Source organism: Megascapheus bottae, chromosome 22, assembly GCF_031878675.1.
Source record: "Megascapheus bottae isolate mThoBot1 chromosome 22, mThoBot2.hap1, whole genome shotgun sequence".
Lineage (NCBI taxonomy): Eukaryota > Metazoa > Chordata > Mammalia > Rodentia > Geomyidae > Megascapheus > Megascapheus bottae.
Window position 1 is genome coordinate 14,529,845 of NC_143530.1, and position 26,480 is coordinate 14,556,324.

Genomic DNA, 26,480 nt, shown 5'->3' on the forward strand with positions numbered 1-26,480 from the left:
TTCAACAAACAAATATTTATTGAGCGCCTACTGTGTGCCAGGCACTGTTCTACACCCTACCCCCCCAAAAAAGACAGAGGCAGCAGAAACAAATTCTGAGAGAAGAGGAAAAGGGGCAGCTGAAGAAGGCTGAGGGAACTGAGAAGCCTGAGGTGATGGGGGGTGTCTCTTCCTTAGGCCTCCTCTTCAGCTTCCTCACCGAAATCCTCTTCCTCTTCTGCGGTGGCATCCTGGTACTGCTGGTACTCAGAGACGAGGTCATTCATGTTGCTTTCTGCTTCAGTGAACTCCATCTCGTCCATGCCCTCACCTGTGTACCAGTGGAGGAAAGCCTTTCTGCGGAACATGGCAGTAAACTGCTCAGAGATGCGCTTGAAGAGCTCCTGGATGGCTGTGCTGTTGCCAATGAAGGTGACTGCCATCTTGAGGCCACGAGGTGGGATGTCACAGACAGCTGTCTTGACATTGTTGGGGATCCATTCCACAAAGTAGCTGCTATTCTTGTTCTGCACATTAAGCATCTGCTCATCTACCTCCTTCATGGACATGCGGCCACGGAAGACAGCAGCCACAGTGAGGTACCGGCCATGGCGGGGGTCACAGGCAGCCATCATGTTCTTAGCATCGAAGACCTGCTGGGTGAGTTCAGGCACAGTGAGGGCCCGATACTGCTGGCTTCCACGGCTGGTGAGAGGGGCAAAGCCAGGCATGAAGAAGTGGAGACGTGGGAAGGGCACCATGTTGACTGCCAGCTTGCGGAGGTCAGCATTGAGCTGGCCGGGGAAGCGGAGGCAGGTGGTAACACCGCTCATGGTGGCAGAGACGAGGTGGTTGAGGTCCCCGTAGGTTGGTGTGGTCAGCTTAAGGGTGCGGAAGCAGATGTCGTAAAGGGCCTCGTTATCGATGCAGTAGGTCTCATCAGTATTCTCTACCAACTGATGGACAGAGAGGGTGGCGTTATAGGGCTCAACCACAGTGTCAGACACTTTGGGTGAGGGTACTACACTGAAGGTGTTCATGATGCGGTCAGGATACTCTTCACGGATCTTGCTGATGAGCAGGGTGCCCATCCCAGAGCCTGTGCCGCCACCCAGGGAGTGGGTCAGCTGGAATCCTTGCAGGCAGTCACAGCTCTCCGCCTCCTTCCGCACCACATCAAGGACTGAGTCAACCAGCTCAGCCCCCTCTGTGTAATGGCCCTTGGCCCAGTTGTTGCCTGCCCCAGACTGACCTAGAATGGGGTTCAGAAAAAAACTTTGTTGGTAAGGTGTGAAAAGTAAGTGATGTTCATACCTTTCATTGTTGCAACTACTCCCTTTGATTTGTATCCTTCCGGTGACAATCTCCCCATAACCTAGCAAATTAGGACATCATTGACTCCACTCCCTAGTCACCTAACTTCTTCTGCCTCCTTGCTTCCTAAATAAATTGAGATGATTATGTCTACTAATCATTTGTATAACTTACCAAAAACAAAGTTGTCTGGTCTGAAGATCTGGCCAAAGGGTCCTGAGCGCACAGAGTCCATGGTGCCAGGTTCTAGATCCACCAAGATAGCACGAGGAACATATTTGCCACCTATAAGGAATCAAGTGGATAGATGTTTAAGTGCCCCGGCAAAGGGATGCTTAAATAAACCAGGGTTAAGGCTGCTGCTGTATACCCAAACCTGTCACTCCAGGTGTTGACACCAGGTGGCAGCAGAGCCTAGCCTTTGGCCTCCTTATAGCAGGCCTAAAAGTAAAATGGTGGATTATACAAAATAGGTGGCAGCAGAGCCTAGCCTTTGGCCTCCTTATAGCAGGCCTAAAAGTAAAATGGTGGATTATACCAAATAGCCCTTAAGAATGCAGCACGCAGGGTTGAGCATAGCCCTGAGTTCGATTCCTCGGTACCACATACACAGAAGAAAGCCGGAAATGGTACTGTGGCTCAAGTGGTAGAGTGCTGGCCTTGAGAAAACCGACGGGCAGTGCCTAGGCCCTGAGTTCAAGCCCCAGAAATGGCAAAAAAAAAAGCAATAAAAATGCAACACTCAGGGATTGGCAGGAAAGGAAATAATATTCGGCCCCTTCTCCCCGTGGTTGCCTCCCTCACCTGTGGCTTCATTGTAGTACACAGAGATGCGGTCCAACTGCAGGTCGCTGTCCCCGTGGTAGGTACCGGTGGGGTCGATGCCGTGTTCATCGCTGATGACCTCCCAGAACTGCCAGGAAAGAGCCATGAGTCTTCAACAGTTCCAACCTCAGCCATTGTAAACCCCCTTGCGCCCATCTCCCATCCCAATTCCAGAAAACCTCCAGAGCCGGGCTACACCGTTATCCACCCGCCACACCCTACGACACAAGCCCAACAGAGAAGACTTCCGCTTCCTTTCTTGGGGTGAGACAGGATTTGCTGTGGATGGGACTGGGGTGAGGTCGCATGGTCCGTAAGACTTTTAAGCCACGGCTACTCCACCCAGTGCACAAAAGTCGGGGGTCGGGGGGGGGGGGAACGCTGCCGCAGTAACCACCCCACGCCCATGTGACTGCGGCGCACGCGCACCGGAGCCCACAAAGGGAGGCGCCGCGCGTGGGCGGGGCCGGAGGTGCCGCATCGGCGGGCGAGGGGCGGGGCTCGGCCGAGCGCGCAGGCGAGCGCGCGCCCTCCGGCGGGCCCGGCCGCTTTGTCGCGGCGCGCCCCGGGCGCTGGGGCCCCGCCCCCCGAGGCCCGCGCCCTTCGGCTACAACGTTGCGGCCGCACTTCCTCCCGCCCCTCCCCCGCTACATTGTAACCGCGCGCTAAAAAAAAAAAAAAAGAAAATCTGCAGCCCCGGAACGCTATTCCTTTGCTAGCTTCCTCGACCGCTTTAACCCACCCTCCAGTCTCGGGGATCATTTCTCTCGCTCTCCCCCTTTCTTCTACCGGTTCAAGCCCTGAGGTCTTAAATGGGAAATGATCCTTCCACCCGCGATGGGGATCCCCTCCGGGATCGCGGGCCTGCTGGGCCCCCGATTCCTTTGTGAAGGCAGAGGCGCAGTGCAGCCCTCCCCGGGCCGTGGCGCCCGCCGCCTTTGCAGGGGAGGTCCCCGCAGCTGCCCCTTCCCCTCGGTTCTGCCCTCGGAAGCCCCTCCAAGAGGAGGTGAGGCGGGACCCACGCGGGGAAAATCTCGCCCTGCTTTGTCTAGCATGGCTTTCCGACCCTTTCCCCATCTCTCCAGTTCCTGGACCGTTAGGAGATCCCTTTTTTAAGACTATGTAGAACCTCCGTCCTCCCGCGTGCCACGCCCGACAGGTCCTTTCAATAGCTTTCCCCGAAAACCGCCTTCCAAAGAAAAGAATCCTCCCATTTTTCAAAGTCAAAAGCTCTCTACAAACGTGCACCCCACCTATATGTGAAAAAACTTTCAAGGAGAGGCACAGAGCCCGAGGATGGAGAACACGAATGCCACAGCCATTCTTCATAATCGACCCAGTTCACCCATTTTAAGAAAAATTACAGCTGAAAGGAGAGGTTTAAAATTCTTACCTTAGCACCGATCTGGTTGCCACACTGACCGGCCTGGATGTGCACGATTTCCCTCATGGTTAAAAATTAATTTTTCTTTTTGCTCGCCTCAAGTTATATGCGGGGCAAGAGAATGTGAAAGGTTTTTTTTTTGTTTGTTTCCTTCCTGTGCGGTTCGTGGGCTGAAAGGATGGAACGTGCCCCGGAGGCCGGAGCAGGGAGGTCCGCACGCGACGGCAGGAAGATTCTGAGAGGCAGAAGATACCGGACGGGCGATGGAGGGAAGGCGGGCTGGGTGGGGCGCGCGTGCGCGGGACTGGAGGCGGGAGACGGCGCCCGCGCAGCGGTCAGGAGACAAAGCCTCCTGTAATTTGGCCCTGATTGGACGAGGCCGGTCACGTTCTAGGCTCCCATTGGTCCCTGCTCCAGCGGACGAGCGCAGTGATCTCTGGGAGTTGTAGTCCTCTATTGTCCACGCTGCAAAATGTAGTTACGAATGGGTGGGTACTTGGATTTTTGCCTTTTGTAGTTTCCTTGATCTTTTTTGAATGGAAAAAGAAAAGGCTATACATAGGATTCTTTTCCCTTTGTGCCAGAGTGCTTTTGCGCAGAAATTAAACAGTTTTCTGGCACCCGGGAGTTGCGAAGTCTGGGGTGGCGAGAGTTGAGAGGTGGGGGTAGACACGCCCTGGAAGCTCCCCACTGCGGTAGCTCTCCAGAGGCCACGGCTGCTTAGCTCAGCGAAAACGGGGGAGAAGTGTGGCATTTTGCATTGGATCCTTTGTTGACCTCAACTTCAGTTAACTTCTGCTCCCCAGCATCCCTCAGGAAGAAGGAAAGGATTGCTCTATTTCCTTAGAATGATAATGTTTCAAAAGAAAATTGCAGCAAAGGCTTCTCAGAATAGAGTTGTGTGGTAGGTATTCTTTGAAGAGTAAGTTGAATAGTTGAGAGAACAGATCCGAGATTTCGGAACCCGGAAATATCTGAGTAAGTAGTATACCTAGGCCTTAAGGCAGCATTTGAAGATATCTTGGTCATCTTGTCTAAAAGGAAACACGTCAGAAAGGAACTATGGAGTGAGATAATCGAATTTAAGTATCTTTCCAGCTCCTCTCTCTTACATACTTTGATGAAGCTAGTGATTTTTCAGCTTACTGTTGTCACTGACCAAGTGCAGCCATTGCAGAGCATCAGGCTTGTCAAAGCGAGGAGACAGAACTGGATGGGCTCAAGTTAAAATCCATCTGCTTCCTCTCAGAATTCCCTCAGAACCCGGAATACACAAATGATTACCAATTAGTTCCCTAGCCTCCAGAATCCTGCAGTGTGTTAAGCGTGCAAGAGTCAGGTGGGCACTGTAATGAAGCTATGATAGCAAGGTCGTTGTTCATTAACATTGAGTAATACAGATCAACACACATTTAAGTAATCTAACCAAGTAGAAGAGGTTGGAGGCGTGGCTACACGTGCAGAGCATCTGTTTTAAGAAGTACCAGGCCCTATGGTTCAAACCCTATTACTGCGGGGCGGAGGGGGGGGAATATTTAATGTTTTGGCGTGTTTTTCTTTTTCTTTTTTTTGGCGGTTCTATGCACTGAACTCAGTGCCTCCTGTTTATCAGAAAAGTGCTCTATCGCATGAGCCACACCCATCCAGAAATGCTCTCTTTGAGGCACTTTCATAATGAAGTGTAATTATGTTGCTACCAGAAAGAACTAAAATCTCTATGTCACATAATCTGTAGGAACCTAGGCTAGTCGTTTTAATATATGCCCGACTTGGAAAGTCTACTTCAGCCTTTTGGCTATGAACATAACAAAGATTATCAAAGGGGAAAAGTCTTGCTATTCTATGCCCTACCAGAGGAAAACAAAACATTATTTTAACACGCTTTTCCCGTCCCTTGAAAAGTGATTACGGACTTAAGATGTCAGCAAAACAGTTCCATCTCTTCACCTACTACTAAAGTCGGCCTTGGGAATCTTTCATTGAGGACAAGGACCTCAACATGTCCGTCAAGAGATAAAATTCCCCAGAAGAAATGACATGACATTTTTACCAAGCAGGCCAAATGGAAAGGAAATGAAATTCCACCGCAACGAGGAGTCTTTCCAGGGCCACGCCTACGGGCTGCTCTCCAAGCTGCAGCCTCCAGCCACGACTGCAAGCCGCAGCCCCTTTTCCTTTTCCCTGAGTCAGCTTACACCATATCTGGGAGGACCGCGGGCGGACGCTCTAGGGTTGGGTCACCTCTATGGTGCGGCCCTTCTAGCCCCCGCCAGGAGCTGGCGCCAGACTCTCTGGTCGCGCTTTGGCAATGTGCGCGGGAAGTGGGGTGGCGTTCGACGCCGCCGCCGCCGCCGGAGGGTTGTCCCTTAAGCGCGGGCCCAATGGCTGTGTGCTGTTCTCGGCCTCCCGACGGCTGCTTCGAATTTATCCTTTCCATGAACTGATCTCAGATTCCCGCCAGCAGCCGACTCTCTAGAGCGGTGGGGTGGGGTGGTGGGGAGGGGTGGGGTTTCAAAAGTGCGCCAAGCTTCTTGGGCCCGCCGTGCCCCCTTTGAAAGACAGAGACGGGAGCCAATCACGGGGTTTGATTCCCTTCCGGAATCCATACGCCTTTGCTCCGCCCACACCGCGACCGTTACTGGTGGGGGTGTGCGCGTGCGCGCGCGCGCCACGACTCAAAACAAGTGAGTCCTGGGGACCTCGCCCACGGCTCCCGGGTACCATCTTGGTCCCTCCGGAAGGCGGGAGGGGCGTGCCTTGGGGGCGTCCCGGACGGCCGAGGTGATTTGTAACACTCAACCCTTTTGCCTGGCGCCGGGACTCCAGCTTAGGTAGGAGGATTCAAGGGAGACTCTGTGGGCCTCGAGGGGACCTGTAGGGATGTGAAGACCAAACGATGGTCGCCCCCTGCACATTGGAGCCAGGCGTCGTGCGCGCCCATTTGAGTTCGGCTCACTATAAAGACAACTCCCCCCCCCCCGGGGCGGGGGGAACGTCCTTAACGTTCCTTGTCCGCCGTTTCCCGCTAGGGTGACATGTTTGGAGGTAAAATTAGATCCATGCTGTTGTGGATGTCTGTCATTTTTCTTTCTAATGGAACAGCCTCTTTAGCCACCATGAGAGCAGGATTCGTTTCCATTTAATTCAAGGGGTACCTGGAAGAGGTCCTACGGTACCAGGTGTGCATCATCGCCATAGAATGCACAGGGGGAGACCATAGAATGCGTGGGAACGACACACTTCTATTACTACAGACTGCAAGCAGCGGGTGGACAGACATTAAGATTCTGATCACAGGGCTAGCTCAGGAGTTGAGATGGTGTGCTGTGGGCAATGGAAAACCCGTAAGAGACTCTTGGGAGGAAGAGAGGTTGTCTGGGTGAACCTGGAAAAATGGGGAGTAATACCTACAAGGTTCTGGAGTAGATTAAATGAGGCAGTGTAAAATAGTAATTGTTGCACAGAAGCCTCCGCATCGGTCAACTGTTCAGGTTCTTTGCACTTTAGTCTGATGACTCTTAGATGGTGAGTAAAGTGTAAAAAGCTGGGCTTTGCCAGACCCTGGTGGCTGGTGACGGACACCTGTAATCCTAGCTAATCAGGAGACTGAGTTCTGAGGATCTCTGTTTGAAGCCAGTCCAGGAAGAAAAGTTTGTGAGACTCTTGACTTCCAATTAAACAGAACTGTGTGTGTGTGTGTGTGTGTTTCTAAAGCCAGATGCAGAGGTGTGGTTGATAAGAATGCCAGCCTTGGCACTGTTAGGAAAATAGGCAATATTTATGTATTCAATATACTCCACAAATTTTTTCAATATGTTTTCCAAGCAGAAAAACATCTAGGCTTATTATCTTACTGCTTTATTTACTTTAAGTTAAACAAAGCACCTTTTTATAATTATTTGGGACCTTATAGTGTTTGTTGCTTGTGTCCTGGAAAGAAAAAAAAAAAAAAAAACCTGAAGTGCTGGTTAATTAGTGATGAGAGTCTCTCATGACCATAATTCTAACTATTCAGAAGGCTGAGATCTGAAGGTCTAGGTTTGAAGCCAACAGGAGAAAGACTTATCCCTAAATAACCAGAGCAAGAATATGAGGCCCAGAGTTCCAGCTTTAAAATAACAATAATAATAATAAAATCACTAGAAAATGAAAGTAAGGCTGTGACTCTAGGTGTAGGACAGTAGCCTTGAGCTGAAGAGCTCAGGGCCAATGCCCAAGCCCAGAGTTCAAGTCCCATGACCCACAAAAAAAGGGGGGGGGCGGGAGTTTGGCCTAGTGGTTAAAGTGCTTGCCTAGCATGCATGAAGACTTGGGTTCGATTCCTCGGTACCACGTACATAGAAAAAAAAAAAAAGCCAGAAGTGGTGCTGAGGCTCAAGTGGTAGAGCTCTAGCCTTGAGAAAGTCCAAGGACAGTGCTCAGGCCCTGAGCTCAAGCCCATGACTGGCAAAAAAAGAAAAAGAAAAAGATAAATTCTGCCTCAGCTCAGGTTAAGAGCTCTGATTACAAGTATGCAGTATTACACTCGACTCAAACTATTTTTATTTTTATTTATCTTCTTGCCAGTCCTGGGGCCTAGGTACTGAACTTCTATTGCTCAAGGCTAGCACTCTACTACTTGAGCCACAGCAACATCTGGCTTTCTCTGTTTTTGTTGTACTGAGGAATCAAACCCAGGAGGTCTTCATTTACCACTAGGCCACCCTCATCTTTTTTTTTGTTTTTTTTTGATAGATCATGGGGCTTGATCACAGGGCCTGGGCACTGTCCCTGAGCTCTTCTGCTCAAGGCTACTGCCCTACCCCTGGAGCTATAGCACCACTTCCATTTCTGGTGGTTAATTGGATATAAGAATCTCAGGCTTTTTTGGGCGGGGCTGCCTTTGAACCCAGATCCTCAGATCTCAGCCTCCTGAGTAGCTATGATTACAGGCATGAGCCACCACTCCCAGCAGCCCCTCATTTTTATTTTTCATTTTTTGTAGGTCATAGAGCTTGAATTCAGGGTGTGGGTGTTGTCCCTGTATCTTTTTTGCTCATATCTTTTTTTTCTCCACTTTTTTTTTACCACTTTGAGCTATAATGTCACTTCCAGTTTTCTGGTGGTTAATTGGGGATAAAAGTCTCTTTGACGTTTCAAAGCCAGCCTGGGCAGTAAAGTCCTTCATGAGACCCTTACCTTGAATAAACTCAAAAAGAACTGTGGCTCAAGTAGTAGAGGGCTAGCCTTGAGCACAAAAGAGGCTCAGGGATAGTATCAAGGCTGTGAGGTTAAGTCACCCGACTGGCCTGCAGAGGTTGGCTTCAAACCATAGTACTCAGATCTCAGCCTCCTGAGTAGTTTGGGATTACAGGTGTCAACCACAGGAGTCTAACCTCATTTCACTTTTAATTGGTTGTGTTGGTTACTGAACCCAGAATCTCACATATGCTGAGCAAATGCGCCTGTAAGCTACTCTCCCTCCAATCTCCCCCATATCGTGTGTGGGCTGTGTACACAGGCCAGTGCTAGGGCTTGAACTTAGGGTTTGGGTACTGTCTTTTAGCTTCTCTCCCTCCCCTCTTTATTTGTTCAAAAATAGAGCTTCACTACTTGAGCTACAGCTCTGCTACTGGCATTTTGGTGGTTAGCTAGAGATGAGTATCACAGACTTTCCTGCCCAGGCTGGCTTTGAGCTGCAATCCTCAGATCTCAGTCTTCTGACAAAGATTACAGGAATGAGCCACCAGCGCCTGACTCCAAAAAATATTTTTGAATGCTTCAGGAGGATGACAACCGAATGCTTGGTAGGAAAAGAAGCATCAGCCTCCACAGTTGTCAAGGTTTACTTCCAGCCACCATTCTCCACATGCTGCATATGCAAACCAGTGGTGGGATAATGATAATACCTTTCCTTCCCAGGACATGGAAGACACCCAGGCTATTGACTGGGATGCAGAAGAAGAGGAGACAGAGCAATCCAATGAATCCTTGGGGCATAGCTTGGAACCCGTAGGGCAACTGAAAATTTTCAGTGGCACACATGGACCAGAAAAAGGTCAGGGGTATTACATGCTAAAGGATGGATATAGATCTTTTTTTTATTTCTTTTGGAGGTACTGAGGGTTGAATTCTGGGCCTGTGCTTATTGGGTTGGTGTTGTCACTTGAGTAATAACTCCAGTCTTACTTTGCTAGCTATTTTGGAGATAGAGTTTAGCAAATGTTTTTGGCCAGACTGTCTTTGAACCAGCAGCCATCTGTGCCCAGCATTTTTTTATTTTTTATTTTTATTTTTATTGGTCATGGATGCAGGGCCTGTCTCTGTCCTTGAGATCGTTCCCTCAAGGCTAGCACTCTATCAGTTTGAACCATAGAGGACCACTTCTGGTTTTCTGGTGGTTAATTGGAGATAAAGGTCTCACAGAATTTCTTGCCCAGGCTGGCTTTGAACTGCAGTGCTCAGATTTCAGCCTCCTGAGTAGATAGGATTACATCTACCAGTGATTGGCGTATGTATGTGTGTATGTATGTATGTATGTATGTATGTATGTATGTGTACGTACATACATACATCAATTAGTTGTATAAGGAGATTTCATTTTAACAAGTCCATTTATATATACAATCGTGTGTGTGTGTAGAAGAAAATTGAGACAACTGGGAAATGAATTGGAAAGGCCAGGGAAAAGGTCTCTGGGAGAGATATAAGAAAAGTGAAAAAAAAAACCAAAACAGCCCTTGATCTTAGCCTTGTGCTAAAGAGTTTAGAAACAGCGCCCGTGGCCAGAGTTCAAGACTGACAAGAAAAAAAAAAAAATCCAATGGAAATGTATAGGATTTTGCATATGAATAATGCATTGTGTAACTCTACAATGTGCAGATGTTCTAAGGCTTTTCCTTTTTTTTCCCCCTGGTGTTCTACTTATTACTTTTTTAAACATTTTTATTGTTGGTTTAATGTATAGAGAGGTTACAGTAACATTCGTCAGGTAGTAGGTGCAGGCTTTTTATTTTTCTAATATTTATGGCAGGCTTGAGTGAGTAGCAGGGTAACTAGGCAAAACATTTGCCTAACTTTTTTTTTTTTTTTTTTGCCAGTCCTGGGCTTGATCTCAGGGTCTGAGCACTGTCCTTGGACTTTCTCAAGGCTAGAGCTCTACCACTTGAGCCTCACCACCACTTCCACCTTTTTCTATATATGTGGTACCAAGGAATCGAACCCGGGTCTTCATGCATGCTAGGCAAGCACTTTAACCACTAGGCCAAACTTCCGGCCCACATCTGCCTAACTTTTATATATTCTCTAATTCTTAGATTTTCCACTATACCTGGGGAAGAATATGGTAGGCCGAAGCCCTGAGTGTGCAGTGGCCCTGCCCTTCCCATCCATCTCCAAACAACATGCAGTGATTGAAATTTTGGCCTGGAACAAAGCACCCATCCTTCAGGATTGTGGAAGCCTCAATGGTACTCAAATCCTGAGGCCACCCAAAGTCCTGAGCCCTGGGGTGAGTCATCGTCTGAGGGACAAGGAACTGATTCTGTTTGCTGACTTTCCCTGCCAGTACCATCGCCTGGATGTCTCTCAACCCTTTGTCTCCCGGGGCCCTCTAACGGTAGAGGAGACCCCCAGGGTACAGGGAGGAACTCAGCCCTCTCCGCTTTTGGTTGAGGACTCAGAGGAGGAAGTAGGTAAGCTTCTATATTAGGAGGATGGGTGAAGAGGAGGGGATAACGAGTGCAAAATTGTCCATTTTTGCTGTTCTTTGCCAGATTTTGTTTCTGAAAAATGTGTGGTGAAAAAATCACAGACTACATCCTCCCCTTTGCCAACAGTGGTTCCAGAAAGGTGAGTACCAGAGGGTCAAAACCCTGCATTTTCAACAGGAGAAATAAGCAGAGGCTGGAGGATCAATCTCTAAGCTTAGTATCCTGAAAAATGGGGCTCATTTACTCCACTGATTTTTTTTTTCTTCTTTTGCCAATCCTGGGGCTTCAACTCAGGGCTTGAGCGCTGTTCTTGGGCTTTCTCAAGGCTAGCACTCTACCACTTGAATTACACTACTATTTCCAGCTTTTTCTATGTATGTGGTACTGAGGAATTGAACCTGGCTGGGTCTTTGTGCATGCTAGGCAAACACTCTACTTCTAGGCTAAACTCCCAGCCTCGTAGTCAACTGAATTTTAATGGAACATTTCTGGTGTATATCAAGGGAAAACAAATTGCTGAAGATGGGAAATAAATGCTATCTGTGTCTACCCTTCAGCTCATAGTTGAATAGAATAAATTTTCCTGCACGCACATGATCTCTCCCTCTCCCTCTCCGTCTCCCTCCTCCTCTTCCTCCCCCTCCCCCTCCTCCTCTCCCTCTTTATGTGTATGTGTGTGTGCTTGTACCGGGATTTGAACTCAGGTGCTCAGCTTTTTCACTCATGGCTGGTACTTGTCTCTAGTTTTGACTTTTTAGCTAATTTCTAGTAGGAGACGCTCAAATTTGCCTGCCCAGGCTGGGAGCATAGTGTAGCGGTAGAATACTTGCCTAGCATGCAGGAAGCTCTGGATTCCATCCCTTGATACCACATACACAGAAAAAGCCAGAAGTGGCACTGTGGCTCAAGTGGCAGAACACTAGCCTTAAGCAAAATGTGTCCAAGGACAGTACCCAGGCCCTGAATTCAAGCCCTAGGACTGGCAAAAAAAAATCCAAGCTGACTCTGAACCTCATCTTCAGAGCTCAGCCTCCTGAGTAGCTAGAATAATAGATGTTAGTCACTGGCACCTAACTGGGTTATTCCTTCTTAGGATGTAAATTCTATAGTTTTGTTTTTTTTAATCTTCACAGTGATGAAGAGGGGCCTTCTCCAGCCCCTGGTGGCTCTAGAACATCTTTTCCCTTCAACTTGGACAGTGACACAGATGAAGAAAAAGACCAACAACTAGCAAGAGGGGAGCCCTCTTTAGCTTCAAGGAAAGATGCCACTGCAGAAGCAGAGCAGCCAGAAGCCAGTGAAGTTCCAACTACTAGCAGACTAGTAAAGGCTCAGTCTTCAGTGGAGAATGACCAGGAGGCAAAAGTCGAGGTGAATGTGCAAAATGGAGGGATACTGGAGAGGAGCCAGCCTCCTAAGGACAATGGCACAGCTGTGGATGAAGGTGGCAGATCTCCTGGCAGGCCAGCTGATGTCCATTTGGAAAGAGCTCAGGCTTCTGGCTTTGTGGATAGTGATACTGATATGGAAGAAGAGGGGATTCCTGCCACCCCAGCTGTAGTTCCCATGAAGAGGAGGCAGATCTTTCATGGAGTTGGTACAAAGGATCCTGGAGCACCTAGAGTGCAGGAGAGTGAAACTGGTAGTGGTACAAATGCAGAAGAGGACGAAGCCCTACTGGCTGTCCCTGCAGAAAGAAACCAAACCTCCATTGTGATCAACAGTGATACAGACGACGAGGAAGAAGTCTCAGCAGCACTCACGTTGGCGTGTCTGAAAGAGAATGGATCTGTTTTATGGAACAGAGGCACAGGTATGGGAGAAGATAAAGTACAACCTGTAGTCCTTCAAGAGCAAAGCCACATTGACTCTGGGGGAGAGAGTGACACAGACATGGAAGAGGAATGCCTCTCAGTGGATAAGAAGGAAACGGTCCCTGATGATCACACACACACAGGTGGGACTCTTATTACTGGAGATTCAGGAAAAGGCCAACCTTCTTTTAAGACCAGTGATGTAGATGAGAAAACAGAGGTGAGTTCATCTGGGATCCATCTACAGAGAAGCCAGACCTCTACTGTAGTGAACAACAATACAGAAATGGAGGAAGAGGTCCCTTCAGGGCTAGTTGTTACGAATCAGGAGCCTAGGGAGAGTACAGATCAAACAGATATGGAAGCAGAAGGGAGCCTAGCAACGCTCCCTGTGGTTCCTGTAGAGGAAACTGGACTTCCTGATGAAAACTGGGATACAGATATGAAAGATGACCAGTCCTCAATAGTGGCAGATGTGAAAAAGAATCAGCATCTGGCAAAAGAAACACCTAGAGCTGCAGAGGTCCTTGAGCAGGAGCAATCTCTTGAGGTAGGCCCCCAAAGTGGATCTCCTGTGGCAGGAGTGGAGCAGGTATTATTGCACCCGATGGAGCCCACCCAGTCACAGAGAGAGGGAGCCCAGACCCCAACAGGAAGAGGGAAAAAAGCTCATACGGGCAGGACCAAGGACTCCAGAGACAACGATGATGGTGAGTGCTGCAATTCCTTCCTTCCTTCCGTGATCATTCCCATAAGCTGGTTGTAAGGACTTGGGAAAGAAGAGTAGAAATAAAAGTAAGGAGTAGGGTTGGATATGATTTTTTGGTTTTTGTTTTTGGTTGTCTCTCCTGTACTCATCCCCACCAGATACTGAAGATATGGACCTTCAAGCTACTCAGTGCTTTGTGGAGAGGGAGAATCAGAGCATGGAAGGTGAGGCTATGTGGGTTTGGGCACCTGGTGCCAGCACGAAACTGGGACACTAGACTGGCAGATGTTGAAGGGTGTGAAGGCTGGTGTGGGCAGGGCAATAGACCTGAAATGGGACTCTGGGATTCTACAAAGGAGCTGTCTTCAAGCCTTCTTTTCTTGTGCAGCAGTCCAGAAAATGGAGGATGAACCCACCCAGGCCTTCACGTTTACCCTACCCCCGGAGCCCAGCCCTTCCCATTGTAGCTTTCAGACCCCAGGTACAAGAAACTGTTTGCATCGTTTATTACTTTCCACTTCTGCATGGTTCTTTCTTACTCTTTTACAATTCTGCTGATGTCTTTTCATCTTGTCAGGGGAAAAAAAAGTGCCAAATATGGTGCTATTTAGAACACATGGAGGTAGAAGCAGGAGGATGGCAAGTTTGAAACCAGTCTGGGCTACATAATGAGACCCTGTCTCAAAAGAACAATAAACAGGATTAGAGGCTGGCTCAAGTGGTAGAGTGCATGAAGGCACTGAATTCAAACTCCAGAGCTTACCAATACCTTTTTTTTTTTTTTGCCAGTCCTGGGCTTGAGCTCAGGGCCTGAGCACTGTCCTTGGACTTTCTCAAGGCTAGAGCTCTACCACTTGAGCCTCAGCACCATTTCTGGCTTTTTCTTTCTAGTATGTGGTACCGAGGAGTCAAACCCGAGTCTTCATGTGTGCTCGGCAAGCACTCTACCGCTAGGCCAAACTCCCGGCCCCACCAATACATTTTTAAACATAAGACAAAAATGCTGCCAGTTGTGGTGGCTCACACCTATAATCCTAGCTACTCAGGAGGCTGAGATCTGAGGATCAAGGTTCAAAGCCAGCCCAGGCACAAAAGGACCTGAGACTCTTATCTTCAATTAATCAAAAAAAGAAAGAAAGGAAGGAAAGAAGGAAGGAAGGAAGGAAAGAAAGAAAGAAAGAAAGAAAGAAAGAAAGAAAGAAAGAAAGAAAGAATTGGAAGTAGCCCGCCCTGGTGGCTATAGAAGTAGGGCAATGGCCTTGAGCTGAAGAGCTCAGGGACAATGCCTAGGCCCAGAGCTCAAGTCAAAAAAATAAGTCTTTATGGGAACTTTTTTGCCTGAGCTGGCTTCAAACCTCAGATCTCAGCCTCCTGAGTAGCTAGAATAACAGGCATGAGCCACTGGGGCCCGGCTTAATCTTTTCTTCTTATAACATTAAATTTTCTCAGCCTGCCACCGTTTTTATCTTATGACTCCTGTGTTACTTGTTCCTGCCACTGTCTCTTCATGTCCAGGTGCCCCAGATGAACCTTGGGAAGTCTTGGCTACTCAGCCATTCTGTCTGGGAGAGGCTGAGGTCTCTGAGCCCCAGCCCATTGCTGCCCACTTTGAGGTTCCTGGATCTTGCCAATCTCCACCTAGGGCGGTATCAAAAGACCAGCATCCAGAGAGTCCAGTTCACACAACGCCATTGGAGATGGAAGGCAAAGGGATGCAGACTGTGGAAAAAGGAATGGACACACCGAAAAGAACAGAAGAGAGGATGCAACCTGAGAGATGGCTGTCAGAGAGGGAAATCAAAGAATGGCCATCAGACAGAGAGAGAGAAGATGTGATAGGGGAAAAAGAATTAGCTAGGGAGATACAGAACAGAGAGCAAAACCAAGTATTAGCTGGAAATACTCAAACACAAGAATCTGACACAAAGGTGGAAAGAGTGAATCCTAAAAGGGATGGGGAGAGTTTAGAAATGGAGACATCCAAAGAAATACAAGAAAACAAGGAGGAGAAGCAGGCCCTTACAAGAGAAGTACTTGAGAGACAGGAAGATAAGCCAGTCACAAACAGAAAATGTAAGCCAGCTGGGTTAGAAGTGACTCTAGATAGAGGGGAGGCTGACAAAGAAAGCCAGAACCAGAAAGGGGAAGCCACCAGTCCAATACCGGAGTCTAGAATGGAAGCAGGGAACCTTCAGGGACTTACTTCAGGCCCAATAGTTTCTGAGAGCCAGCCTGGTAGCAGAAAGAGAGCTCTAGTGAGTTCCAGAAGGCAACATAGAGGTAAGTAAAAGAAAGCCCAGTGCTGTACGTGGCCCTCAGATCATCCCTTTCTAAGCATATAAGCTGCGTAGAACTAAGCCACCCTTCTGTTTACTCTCTAGGCCCCTCTATTCGCAAGATGCCAGCTGCTAAGAAGGCTTCCAGGGTAAGAGCTGTTTTATTTTTGTGGGCTATGGGGCTTACACTCAAGGCCTGGGCACTATCCCAGGCCCTTTGAGCTTTTGCTCAAGGCTAGTGCTCTTGAGCCACAGTACAACTTCCAGTTTTTCTGAATAGTTTATTGAACATAGGAGTCTCACAGCTTTTCCTGCTCAGCTGGCTTTGATCTGGATCCTTAGAACTCAGCCTCCGAGGTGGCTAGGATTACAGACATGAGCCACTAGTGCCCAGCTCAGGAGCTGATTTTTCTTTTTTTTTCTTTTTTTTTTTTTTTGCCAGTCCTGGGGCTTGAGCTTAGGGTCTGAGCACTGGCCTTGGGCTTTCTCAAAGCTAGCACTCCACCACTTGAGCCACTACTTCCGGCGTTTTCTATGAATGTGGTACTAAGAAATGGAACCTAGGACTTCATGCATGCTAGGCAAGCACTCTTACCACTAGGCCAAACTCCCAGCCTTCTTTTTCTACCTGATTCCTGAAACAAATCACCTTGTTCTTGTTTTGCCCTTTGTTGCCATTTGCCATTGTCCTGTGTGGAGAATATGGTACTGGCATGAAGAGAAGTCTTTAGTAAAGAAGTCAATACTTACTTCCCAGTATAATGAAAGAAAGGTTGAAGTCAGAACAAGAAATGCCAGTGATCATGCTTTAACCAGAAACAAAGATCAAGAACACAGTCCTTGCTGGGTATTGGTGACTTGTGCCTATAATCCTACTTAGGAAGCTGAAATCTGAGGATCACAGTTCAAAGCCAACCTGAGTAGGAAAAAAATCCATGAGACTCTTAGCTTCAGTTAACTACTAAAAAATTGGTGCTGTGAACCATGGGCTGGTGGCTCACACCTGTAATCCTAGCTACTCAGGAGGTTGAGATCTAAGGTTCACAGTTCAAAGCCAGCCCAGACAGAAAAGTCCTTGAGACTCTTTAATTAACAACTAAAAAACCGGAAATGGAGCTATGGCTCAAAGTGGTAAAGCAATAGCCTCAAGTGAAAGTGCCCAAGACCTGAATTCAGGCCTCCCAGTAGTTATACAAGAGGAGGAAGGGGCAGGGGGAAGAAGAGATAGGACAACAGAACAGAACAGTGTCCTCTTTCTCTCTCCCTCTTATTCATTGTTTCTGTTTCTCTATAGGGTGATCCAAAGTCCCCAGATGCTTGCCTGCCTCAATCTGAAGCTTCATCTTCACCTCAGAGTCCAGGACATCTTCCACCTCAGCCTTTTCTTCCTCCTTCTCCCTCTTCTTCTGAGGCACCCATTCTTAGCAAAAGGCACAGTGGCAGTCAGGAAGTTCCAGAAACTCCCTTGTCCTCTGAGCCTTTTCACCCAAAGCATACTGTTAGGCCTCGGCGGTCCTCTAGGATGACATCCTCTCCACTCTCTACTGCTCCTACCACCCCCACAGATCAGCCTATCCCCCCCGAGCCCACATCTCAGGCAACCCGTAAATCCTCTGTCAAGACCTCTGAACCAGTTGTACCCATAGCTCTTGAACTCCAGTCTTCCACTGCGCATACTTCTTATGCCACTTGGGGTAGGGCACTTAGATCCTCTGTGAAGACTCCTGGACCAGTTGTTCCCACAGGCCTTGAGCTCCAGTCTTGTACCTCCACAGTCCAGCTGGTCACCCCCAAGCCTACATCTCATGCCACTCGAGGCAAGACACGTAGGTCCTCTGTCCAGACCCCTAGACCAGTTGCTCCCACAGGCCCTGAGCTCCAGCCTGCCACCTCCACCAATCAGCCTGTCCCCCCTGAGACTGTATCTTATACCACTCGAGGCAAGACACGTAGGTCCTCTATCCAGACCCCTGGGCCAGTTGCTCCCACAGGCCCTGAGCTCCAGCCTTCCACAGTCCAGCCTGTCATCCCCAAGACTACATCTGAAGCCAGTCAAGATAGGACACATGGGTCCACTGTTGAGACCCATGAAGCAGTTGTCTCTACAGGGTCCAAACTCCCATCTTCCCCCTCCACAGAGCAGCATCCTGTCACCCCTGAGCCCACATCTCGAGCCACTCGGGGTCGGAAAAATAGGTCCTCTGTCAAAACCCCAGAACCAGTCATTCCTCTAGGCGCTGAACTCCACCCTTCTACCTCTGTTGTCCAGCCTGTCACTCCCAAGCGCACATCTCGGACTACTAGGAGCAGGGCATGTAAGTCCTCCACTGGGACCTCCAATCCTGAGCCCCCCACCTCCACAGACCATCCTGTCATCCCTGAGACTATTACTCATGGCAAGACTCTAAATTCTTTATCCCTAAGTGACACCCCAGTTCTTGCCACCTCTGAAGTCCAGCCTGTACCCCTAGATCCCATTCCTCAAGCCAGCTGCAGCAGGAAACAGGATGCTGGAAAACATGGCTCTCTCTCACCTGTTAACAAGCCTTGCCCCTCCCCCCCTGAACCTAAGTCCCAGTCCTCAAATAACCAAAGACCAGGGCCTCCAAGAGCCATTGAGTCCTTTGGGACCATTCCTGAGACTGCTTCTCCCCAGCTTCCTGAGGTACCCACTCATGCTCCCCAGAACCAAAAGGTAAAAATAGAAAGTACATCTGGGTATGCCCCAGGGCCTCTGCCCAAGTCTTCTCAAACCCGCAAGAGGCCTTCTGCTACTGAGGGCTCACCCCCACTTCAAAAACGGCCCCAGAAGACAGTATTCCCCAAAGAAGAGGAAGATACTGTGGAGAGGCCAGGGAAGGAAGAGGTGAGGAGAGGGCTGGGACCACCACACAATGAACAAGAGTTTCCTGGCAGAGAACTTCCCACCAAGATGTTTCTCAATCCCAGGACACAGTGATCCCAAGACCAGGCAAGAGGAAGAGAGACCTGGCAGAGAAGGAGCCCAAAGGAATGCCAAGCCGCAGCCTCAGACGGGCCAAACCTAGTCAAGGACCAGCCCCCAAAGTAAGAGAAGAGGAGCCTAGGGACTCATGGGAGCTGACATGGGGATTTGAAAAGTGGGCATTGTTGGCATGGGTGACTGTGACCTCAGACCAGTCCCTTTCCCCCAGGTACTCTTCACAGGAGTCGTGGATGCTCGTGGGGAACGGGCAGTGCTGGCACTTGGGGGGACTCTGGCCCACTCGGTGACAGAGGCCTCCCATCTGGTCACAGACAGAATCCGCAGGACTGTCAAGTTCCTGTGTGCTCTGGGAAAGGGGATCCCTATCCTCTCTCTGGACTGGCTGTATCAGGTAAGAAGCTCACCTAACATTGAAGGGGACATAGGATGACAAATGAGGCAGAAGACTTGGTTTATTCAGGAAAACTGGGTCTTACAGTCCCCTTTTTCCCCTCTATCCTGGGACTTGAACTTGAGGTCTGAGCACTGTTCCTGAGCTTCTTTTGCTTAAGGCCAGCACTCTACCATTTGAGCCATAGTGCTACTTCGGGCTTTTTCTGTGTATGTGGTTCTGAGGAATTGAACCCAGGACAAGCACTCTACCACTAAACCACATTCCCAGCTCCAGTCTTACAATTTTAGTTGGCTTTCTTGCCTAAAGCTGGTGTTCTACCACTTTGTCACACCTGATTAATTTCCTGATTAATTGGAGATAGTCTTCCTGACTTTTCTGCCTAGTCTGGCATGAAATCTCAAATCAGGAAGTCTTCGCCTCCTGACTAGCTGGAATTTTACAGGCATGAGGCACCAACGCCTGGGTTATTTCAAGAATTCTTTTGGTTGAGCTTGAAATCTAGGCCTGGGCACTGTCCCCTGAGCTCTTCAGCTCAAGGCTAGCACTCTACCACATTAAGTCACAGCGCTGCTTTCAGTTTTCTGGTGATTAATTGGAAATAAGAGTCTCACAGACTGCCCTGCCCTGACTGGCTTTGAACCTTGATCGTCAGATCTCAGCCTCCTGAGTAGCTAAGATTACAGATGTGAGCCACCAGTGCCCAGTGCCTGGCTTAAGAATTCTTTACAGATATGAGGTAGGTACTCTGGGCAGGGACTGGGATGGGTCCTGATGCTTTTTCCTGTTTCCCTTAGTCTCGCAAGGCCGGTCACTTCTTGCCCCCAGATAAGTATCTGGTGACTGACCCTGAGCAGGAAGAAAACTTTGGCTTCAGCCTTCGAGATGCACTGAACCGGGCTCGGGAGCGAAGGCTGCTGGAGGTGAGAGGCTGTCTTCCCAGTTCTTCGGCTTCCCTACCCCCACTCCCCATCAGCTTGTGGCCTTGTCAGTATAGACATCTATTCCATTTCTCTCTCTCAGGGCTATGAGATTCATGTGACCCCTGGAGTCCAGCCCCCACCACCTCAGATGGGAGAGATCATTAACTGCTGTGGAGGCACAATCCTGTCCAACATGCCCCGGCTCTACAAGGTATGTCTGGTATGTTCTGGGTCTAGTGAGGGAACAATAAAAGATGGCAGGAAAGCTGGGTGTGGTGGTTCATGCCTGTAATCCTAGCTACTCAGGAGGCTGAGATCTGAGGATTGTGGTTCAAAGCCAGCCCAGGCAGTAAAGACCATGACACTCTTATCTCCAATTAACCTCTAGAAAACCAGAAATGGTGCTGTGGCTCAATGGGGTAGAGCAGTAGTCTTGAGCTAAAGAGCTCAGCAACAACACCCAGCCCCAGGGGTAGGGCGGTAGCCTTGAGCTGAAGAGCTCAGGAACAGTGCCCAGGCCCAGAATTCAAGCCCTATGGCTGACCAAAAAAAAAGACTTTTAGAAGAAATTAGAGGTACAGGTGGGAAAAGTTTAAGAATGAGGGGAAAGATGTGCTGACACCAAATGGACTTAGTTTTCTTTTGTGTTTTAAACACTTCCAAATATACACAAAAGAAGAATGGTGGAAGGGGTGACTCTGATCAAGAAGACCGGAACCCTAAAATGAGCATATTAAATTGCATCTCCCTTGAGCAACCTTTTGAAGTTCAGAAAATAAAATACATGTATACACATAAAACAAAATGGCTCTACCTCCAGCTTTTTGATGATTAATTGGAAATAAAAATCTTACAGACTTTGTCCAGGCTTGCTTTGAGTCATAATCCTCAGATCTCAGCCTCCTGAGTAGCTAGAATTACAGGTTTTAGCCATCAATGCCTAGCTGCTAATGTTTTGTTTTTTTGTTTGTTTTGGGGTTTTTTTGGTTCAGTGTGAGTCTTAAACTCTGGGCCTGGGTGCTGTCCCTGAGCTCTTCAGCTCAAGGCTAGCACTCTACCATGTTAAATCACAGTGCCACTTTTAGTTTTCCAGTTGTTAATTGGAGACTAAGAGTATCATATTCTTTAGTGCCTGGGCTGGCTTTGAACTGCGATCCTCAGATCTCAGCATGCTGAGTAGCTAGGATTACAGGCATGAGCCACCATGCCTAGCTTGCTAATGGTTTTTTTGTTGTTGTTTGTTTGTTTTGCCAGTCCTGGACTTGAGCTCAGGGCCTGAGCACTGTCCTTGGACTTTTTTCAAGGCTAGAGCTCTACCTGTCTTCGTGCACGTTAGGCAAGCAGTCTACCACTAGGCCAAACTCCCGGCTCCTAATGTATTTTTTTTAATTGTTGTTGTTTTGTTTTATTTTTGCTGGTCTTGGGCTTGAACTCAGGGCCTAGGTCCTGTCCCTGAGCCTCTCTGTGCTCAAGGCTAGTATACTACCACTTAAGGCACAAAGTCACTTCTGGATCTTTTTTTTTTCTGTTTATGTTGTATTAAGGAATTGAACCCAGAACTCTATGCATGTTAGGCAAGCATCCTACCCCTAAGCCACATTCCCAGCCAAAATAGTGTTAAGTATGCAGTCGAAGTACTTAGAGACAGAGGCAAGAGGAACATTTCTACCAAGGACTGCAGCACCAGACTGGGGAACAAAGCAAGACACACATACTGTCATTACTTAAAGCAAGTGTGAAGCCCTAAGTGTAATACTACAGAAACAGAGAAAGCAAAGATTCACAATAGGCCATGAGTTGCTACATTTGTTGTAATTCTCTCACTGGAACATCTCCAACTCACCCTACCTTTTTTTAGTTTCCTGAATATTCCTTATATTCCTTATATTCCTGCAGAATATTCTTAAGGCCAGGTGTTCGTCAGACTACTCCTAGTCTGGGTTTTTCTCTTTGTTTCCTTATTTATATTGTTTTATATCTCTTCAATGTTTCCTGGGGAAACAGCACCCATGGCTCACTCATGTAATCTTAGCTATTTAGGACACTGAGATTGTTAGAATTGTTCCAAACCAGCATGCACAGAAGTTTAGAAGACCCCATTCTCAGAGAGCTGATCAAGGTGGCATGTAAGACATCTCAGAAGTAGCAAGCAGTGTCTAGCATGCATGAAGACCCAGGTTCAATTCCTCAGTACCATATGCACAGGAAAAGCTGGAAGTGATGCTTTGGCACAGTGGTAGAGTGCTAGCCTTGAGGAAGGCCAAGGGCAGTGCTCAGACCCTGAGTCTAAGCCCCAGGACTGGGGGAAAAAAAAATCAAAAATAGCAAGTAAAGGGCCGGGAGTTTGCCCTAGTGGTAGAGTGCTTGCCTAGCATGCATGAAGACCTGGGTTCGATTCCTCAGTACCACATACATAGAAAAAAGCCCGAAGTGGTGCTGAGGCTCAAGTGGTAGAGCTCTGCCCTTGAGAAAGTCCAAGGACAGTGCTCAGGCCCTGAGCTCAAGTCCAGGACTGGCAAAAAAAAAAAAAAAGCAAGTAAAATTCAGGGCTAAAGTCATGGCTTAATGGTAAAAGTACCTGCTCAGCAAGCCCAAGGCCAGGTTCAAAAACAACCAAAAGAAAAAAGGAAGAAAAAAAAAAAATCATAGCTAAGCCCGGGTACTGTACCTCAAGCTTAACTACTTGGAAGGCAGAAATTGGGAGATCAAAGTTTAATGCCAGCCAGGCAAAAGAAGTTCATAAGGCTCCCATGTCAAACAGTGGCTGGGTGTGGTGGTGTATACCCGTTATCCTAGCTATGGGAGAAGCACAGGGCTGGGCACAGGTCATGAGTCTGTCATCCTAATCAACATAAGGGAGTACAAGTAGACAGATCATAGCTCAGACTGACCTGGCATAAAGGTAAACCCTACCTTGAGAATAGCCATTACAAAAAGGGGCTGAACCAGGCGCTGGTGGCTCACACCTGTAATCCTAGCTACTCAGGAGGCTGAGATCTGAGGACGGAGGTTCAAAGCCTGGCACTCCAATCCGTAAGACTTATCTCTAATTAACTACCAGAAAACCAGAAGTGGCCCTATGGCTCAAGTGGCAAGTGGTAGAGTACTAGCCTTGAGCTGAAGATCTCAGAGAGCACCCAGGCCTAGAGTTCAAGCCCCATGACTAGAAAAAAAGGAGGGGGATGCTGGATTTATGGCACAAGTCATAGAGCAGAGCACCTGCCTAGTAAGAGTGAGGCTCTAAACTTAATCCCAAATACTGTCCCCTCCCCCCCAAAAAAAGTCCCTGGGTGAGGTGGCTCACGCCTATAATCCTAGCTACTCAGGAGGCTGAGGTTCAAAGACAGCCCCACACAAAAGAACCTGAGACTCTTATCTCCAATTAACCTCTAGAAAACAGGAAGTGGGGTTTGGCTCCAAGGTAGGGAGGTAGCCTTGAGCTGAAGAGCTCAGGGACAGCACTCAGGCCAAGTTTAAGCCCATGACCCACAAAACAAAACAAAAAAACCCAGCTTGGTTAAATTCATCTTCAGGAGCCAGGCTCCAGTGGCTCATGCCTGGAATCTTAGCTACTCAGAAGGCTGAGATCTGAGGAGCAAGGTTCAAAGCCAGCCCTGGCACCAAAGTTCAGGAGACTCTTATCTCCAAGTAGCCATCAGAAAACTGGAAGTGGAGCTGTGGCTCAAAGTAGTAGAACACTAGCACTGAGCCAAAGAGCTCAAGGACACCACGCAGGCCCAGAGTTCAAACCCCACAACCAGCAATGAAAAATCATCTTCAGCTTTGCAGACAAGGGTACTTCACAGACTGCAACATGCTTCATTCTTATGGTGTCATCTTCAGGGGTTGCTATTTTAATGAAGTCTTGGATTTATTTTCCATTCCTTACTTGTTTGCTCTGTCTTCCCCAGCCTCAGAGAGTTGTGATCACATGCCCCCAGGATTTCCCGCGCTGCTCCAGCCCATCTCGGGTGGGGCTGCCCCTTCTCTCTTCTGAGTTCCTGCTGACTGGAGTTCTGAAGCAAGAAGCCAAGCCAGAGGATTTTGTCTTCTCCGATTTGAAAATATCATCTACCTGAAAACCCTAGTACCCTAGTACCTTTTCCCTCCCAGCCCAGTAAATAAAGCTCTACAAGACACATGTTAAAAAAGAAAGAACTAAGGGCTTTAGAAAGGACTTGGGTAAATTGTTATGTCTTGTCCTACAGTATGGGTGAGACCAGAAAGTTAATGGGGAAACAAAGATAAGGAAATTTGGAATCAAATGTTCTGAAATGGCCACTTTAGAATGGCCATTCTGCCTTGAACCCGAGCAGATAATGATGGTGTGCATCCATAAATAATCCTGGTTACCTGAGAAGCAGAGGCAAAAGGAACAAGAGTTTGAGTTTCAGGCTAGCTGAGCCAAATTTAGTGAGACTCTATTTGAAAAAAGGAGAGAAAAAAAAACAGATTTAGGGGATGCCTCAAGTGGTAGAGTGCTTACCTAGCATTTGAGAAATCCTGGGTTCAGTCCCAAGTAACACAATTGGCTAATCCGTGGCTGGGGAGTGTGGCTCAGTGGTAGAATGATTGTTTAACATACATGAGTCTCTGGATTCAATCCCCAGCATTATCAAAGAAAGAAAATTGGCTAATCATATATGCAGCTATCTTAAGTGTCTGTCTTTAGCTATGCATATAGTCATTCTCCAAATACTCTTAACAAAAAGTTGCCTACCTCCTACTTGGAAGCCATATCACATTTTCTTACTGGGATTCTTGCTCATCTTTGGAAGATAGTAAAAATAAGTTTGATATCAGGCACTCAAAGGATACTTAAAGTGAGTTATGAGGTTGGAGTTATGGAATGCTACTAAAATATTTTCTTCTCTCCCACCTGGCTGGTTAAAAGTGTCCACTAACTTTGAGACTGCACTTTTCTGGCCAGTATTTATAAAATGAGTTTTGACTTGATTTCCAGGACAATAAATACTCTGTGCCTTATAGTGTGGTTTGTTTTAAAATGTCTGGTGTTGAGACAGCTTTTAAAGAAATAGTTACAAACCGTATTTAATTTTTTTTCAGTTTGAATCTTTTGAGTTGGTCAGTTACAAAGGCTTTGGAGAAATTGGAACCATCATATATTGCTGGCGAAAATGTAAAATGGTTTGGCCTATCCTAACCAAATATAAGCCAGTCGCTGGTGGCTTATGCCTGTAATCCTAGCTACTCAGGAGGATGAGATCTGAGGATCATGGCTCCAAGTCAGCCTGGGAAGAAAAGTCCAAGAGACTCTTATCTCCGGTTAACCACCAAAAAGCTGGAAGTGGAGCTTTTTGTGGTAGCACGCCAGCCTTGAGCAAAAATGCTAAGGGACATTTGGCCAGGCCTGGAGTTCAAGAGCATTCAAAAGAGAAAACGTTAAATGTAAGGCTGGGCATGTTGTCATGCACTTGTAATCCCCTGCACTCAGGCAGGAGGCTGAGTGCTGATCCTGTCTCAAAAAGCAGAATGAGCATATTGCCTAGCAATTCTGCTTAGTTCTATACCTAAATAATTGAAAACAAGTACTTGTACATGAATGTCCATACCATCACTATTCACAGTAGCTTGAAGAGAAAATACAAATGTTCAGCAAGATAAGTATATTCCATATAAGGGAATATTCAACCATAAAAAGGACTAAGATACAGGATAAAAACTTGGTATGGATAAAGCTCAAAAACAATTTGCTAAGTGAAAAACAGCCAGACACAACTTCACTTATATATAATACCCAGGATGAGTAAATCCACAAAGACCAAGAATAGATTGTTGGTTGTCAGAGCCTGGGGAGTAGGGGAGCTTGGTGGTAATCAATTAATTGGTCTGGAGTATTACTGTAATGTGATAAAATGTTTTGAAATTAAAGGAGGTTGCACCTCTGAAAATATACTAAATGCCACTGTATTGACATGTTTGACAAAGTTTTACATTGTGTGAATTTCACATCCATGAGAAAAGTAGTTAATATATTTTTCTGCATGTAAATTAAAATGATTAAACTTTGGAAAATTGGTGTAGTACAGTTAGCGTGAGGTTTGCCAAGTCCTGTGCTTTCTTTTACTTTTTATTCATTTTCTTGCAGTGCTGGTGGGGATCAGTCCCAGGGACTTGTGCATTGTCAGGCAACTGCTATACCACTCAGCACTTCACACATACGTTAGCCATCAAGACTATGGCACAGT

The 26,480-nt window shown here is 47.6% G+C and overlaps 2 protein-coding genes across 8 annotated transcripts; one reads left to right on the forward strand and one right to left on the reverse strand.

Moving 5' to 3' along the window:
- On the reverse strand, nt 1–3,780 carry Tubb (tubulin beta class I). 2 transcript variants are annotated; one of them, XM_090356105.1, is made up of 4 exons: nt 3,512–3,780; nt 2,098–2,206; nt 1,468–1,578; nt 1–1,231 (listed from the first exon to the last, which is right to left on the reverse strand). In XM_090356105.1, the coding sequence occupies exons 1-4, from the start codon at nt 3,566–3,568 to the stop codon at nt 174–176; spliced, it is 1,335 nt and encodes a 444-aa protein (XP_090212231.1). In that variant the 5' UTR covers nt 3,569–3,780; the 3' UTR covers nt 1–173. The 2 variants fall into 2 exon arrangements, with proteins under 2 accessions (XP_090212231.1, XP_090212232.1); XM_090356106.1 differs by lacking the exon at nt 3,512–3,780 and adding an exon at nt 2,298–2,470.
- Nucleotides 3,781–6,031: 2,251 nt separating this feature from the next.
- On the forward strand, nt 6,032–26,311 carry Mdc1 (mediator of DNA damage checkpoint 1). 6 transcript variants are annotated; one of them, XM_090356111.1, is made up of 15 exons: nt 6,032–6,186; nt 9,404–9,539; nt 10,798–11,175; nt 11,257–11,332; nt 12,327–13,717; nt 13,875–13,940; nt 14,105–14,197; nt 15,232–15,996; nt 16,098–16,141; nt 17,287–18,858; nt 18,942–19,058; nt 19,166–19,348; nt 20,146–20,271; nt 20,372–20,482; nt 24,183–26,311. In XM_090356111.1, exons 2-15 carry the CDS (start codon nt 9,407–9,409, stop codon nt 24,348–24,350), a joined length of 5,223 nt encoding a protein of 1,740 aa, XP_090212237.1. In that variant the 5' UTR covers nt 6,032–6,186; nt 9,404–9,406; the 3' UTR covers nt 24,351–26,311. The 6 variants fall into 6 exon arrangements, with proteins under 6 accessions (XP_090212237.1, XP_090212236.1, XP_090212234.1 ...); XM_090356110.1 differs by lacking the exon at nt 6,032–6,186 and adding an exon at nt 6,197–6,333; XM_090356108.1 differs by lacking the exon at nt 6,032–6,186 and adding an exon at nt 6,769–6,846 and having other exon boundaries at nt 14,108–14,197.
- Nucleotides 26,312–26,480: the final 169 nt, after the last annotated feature.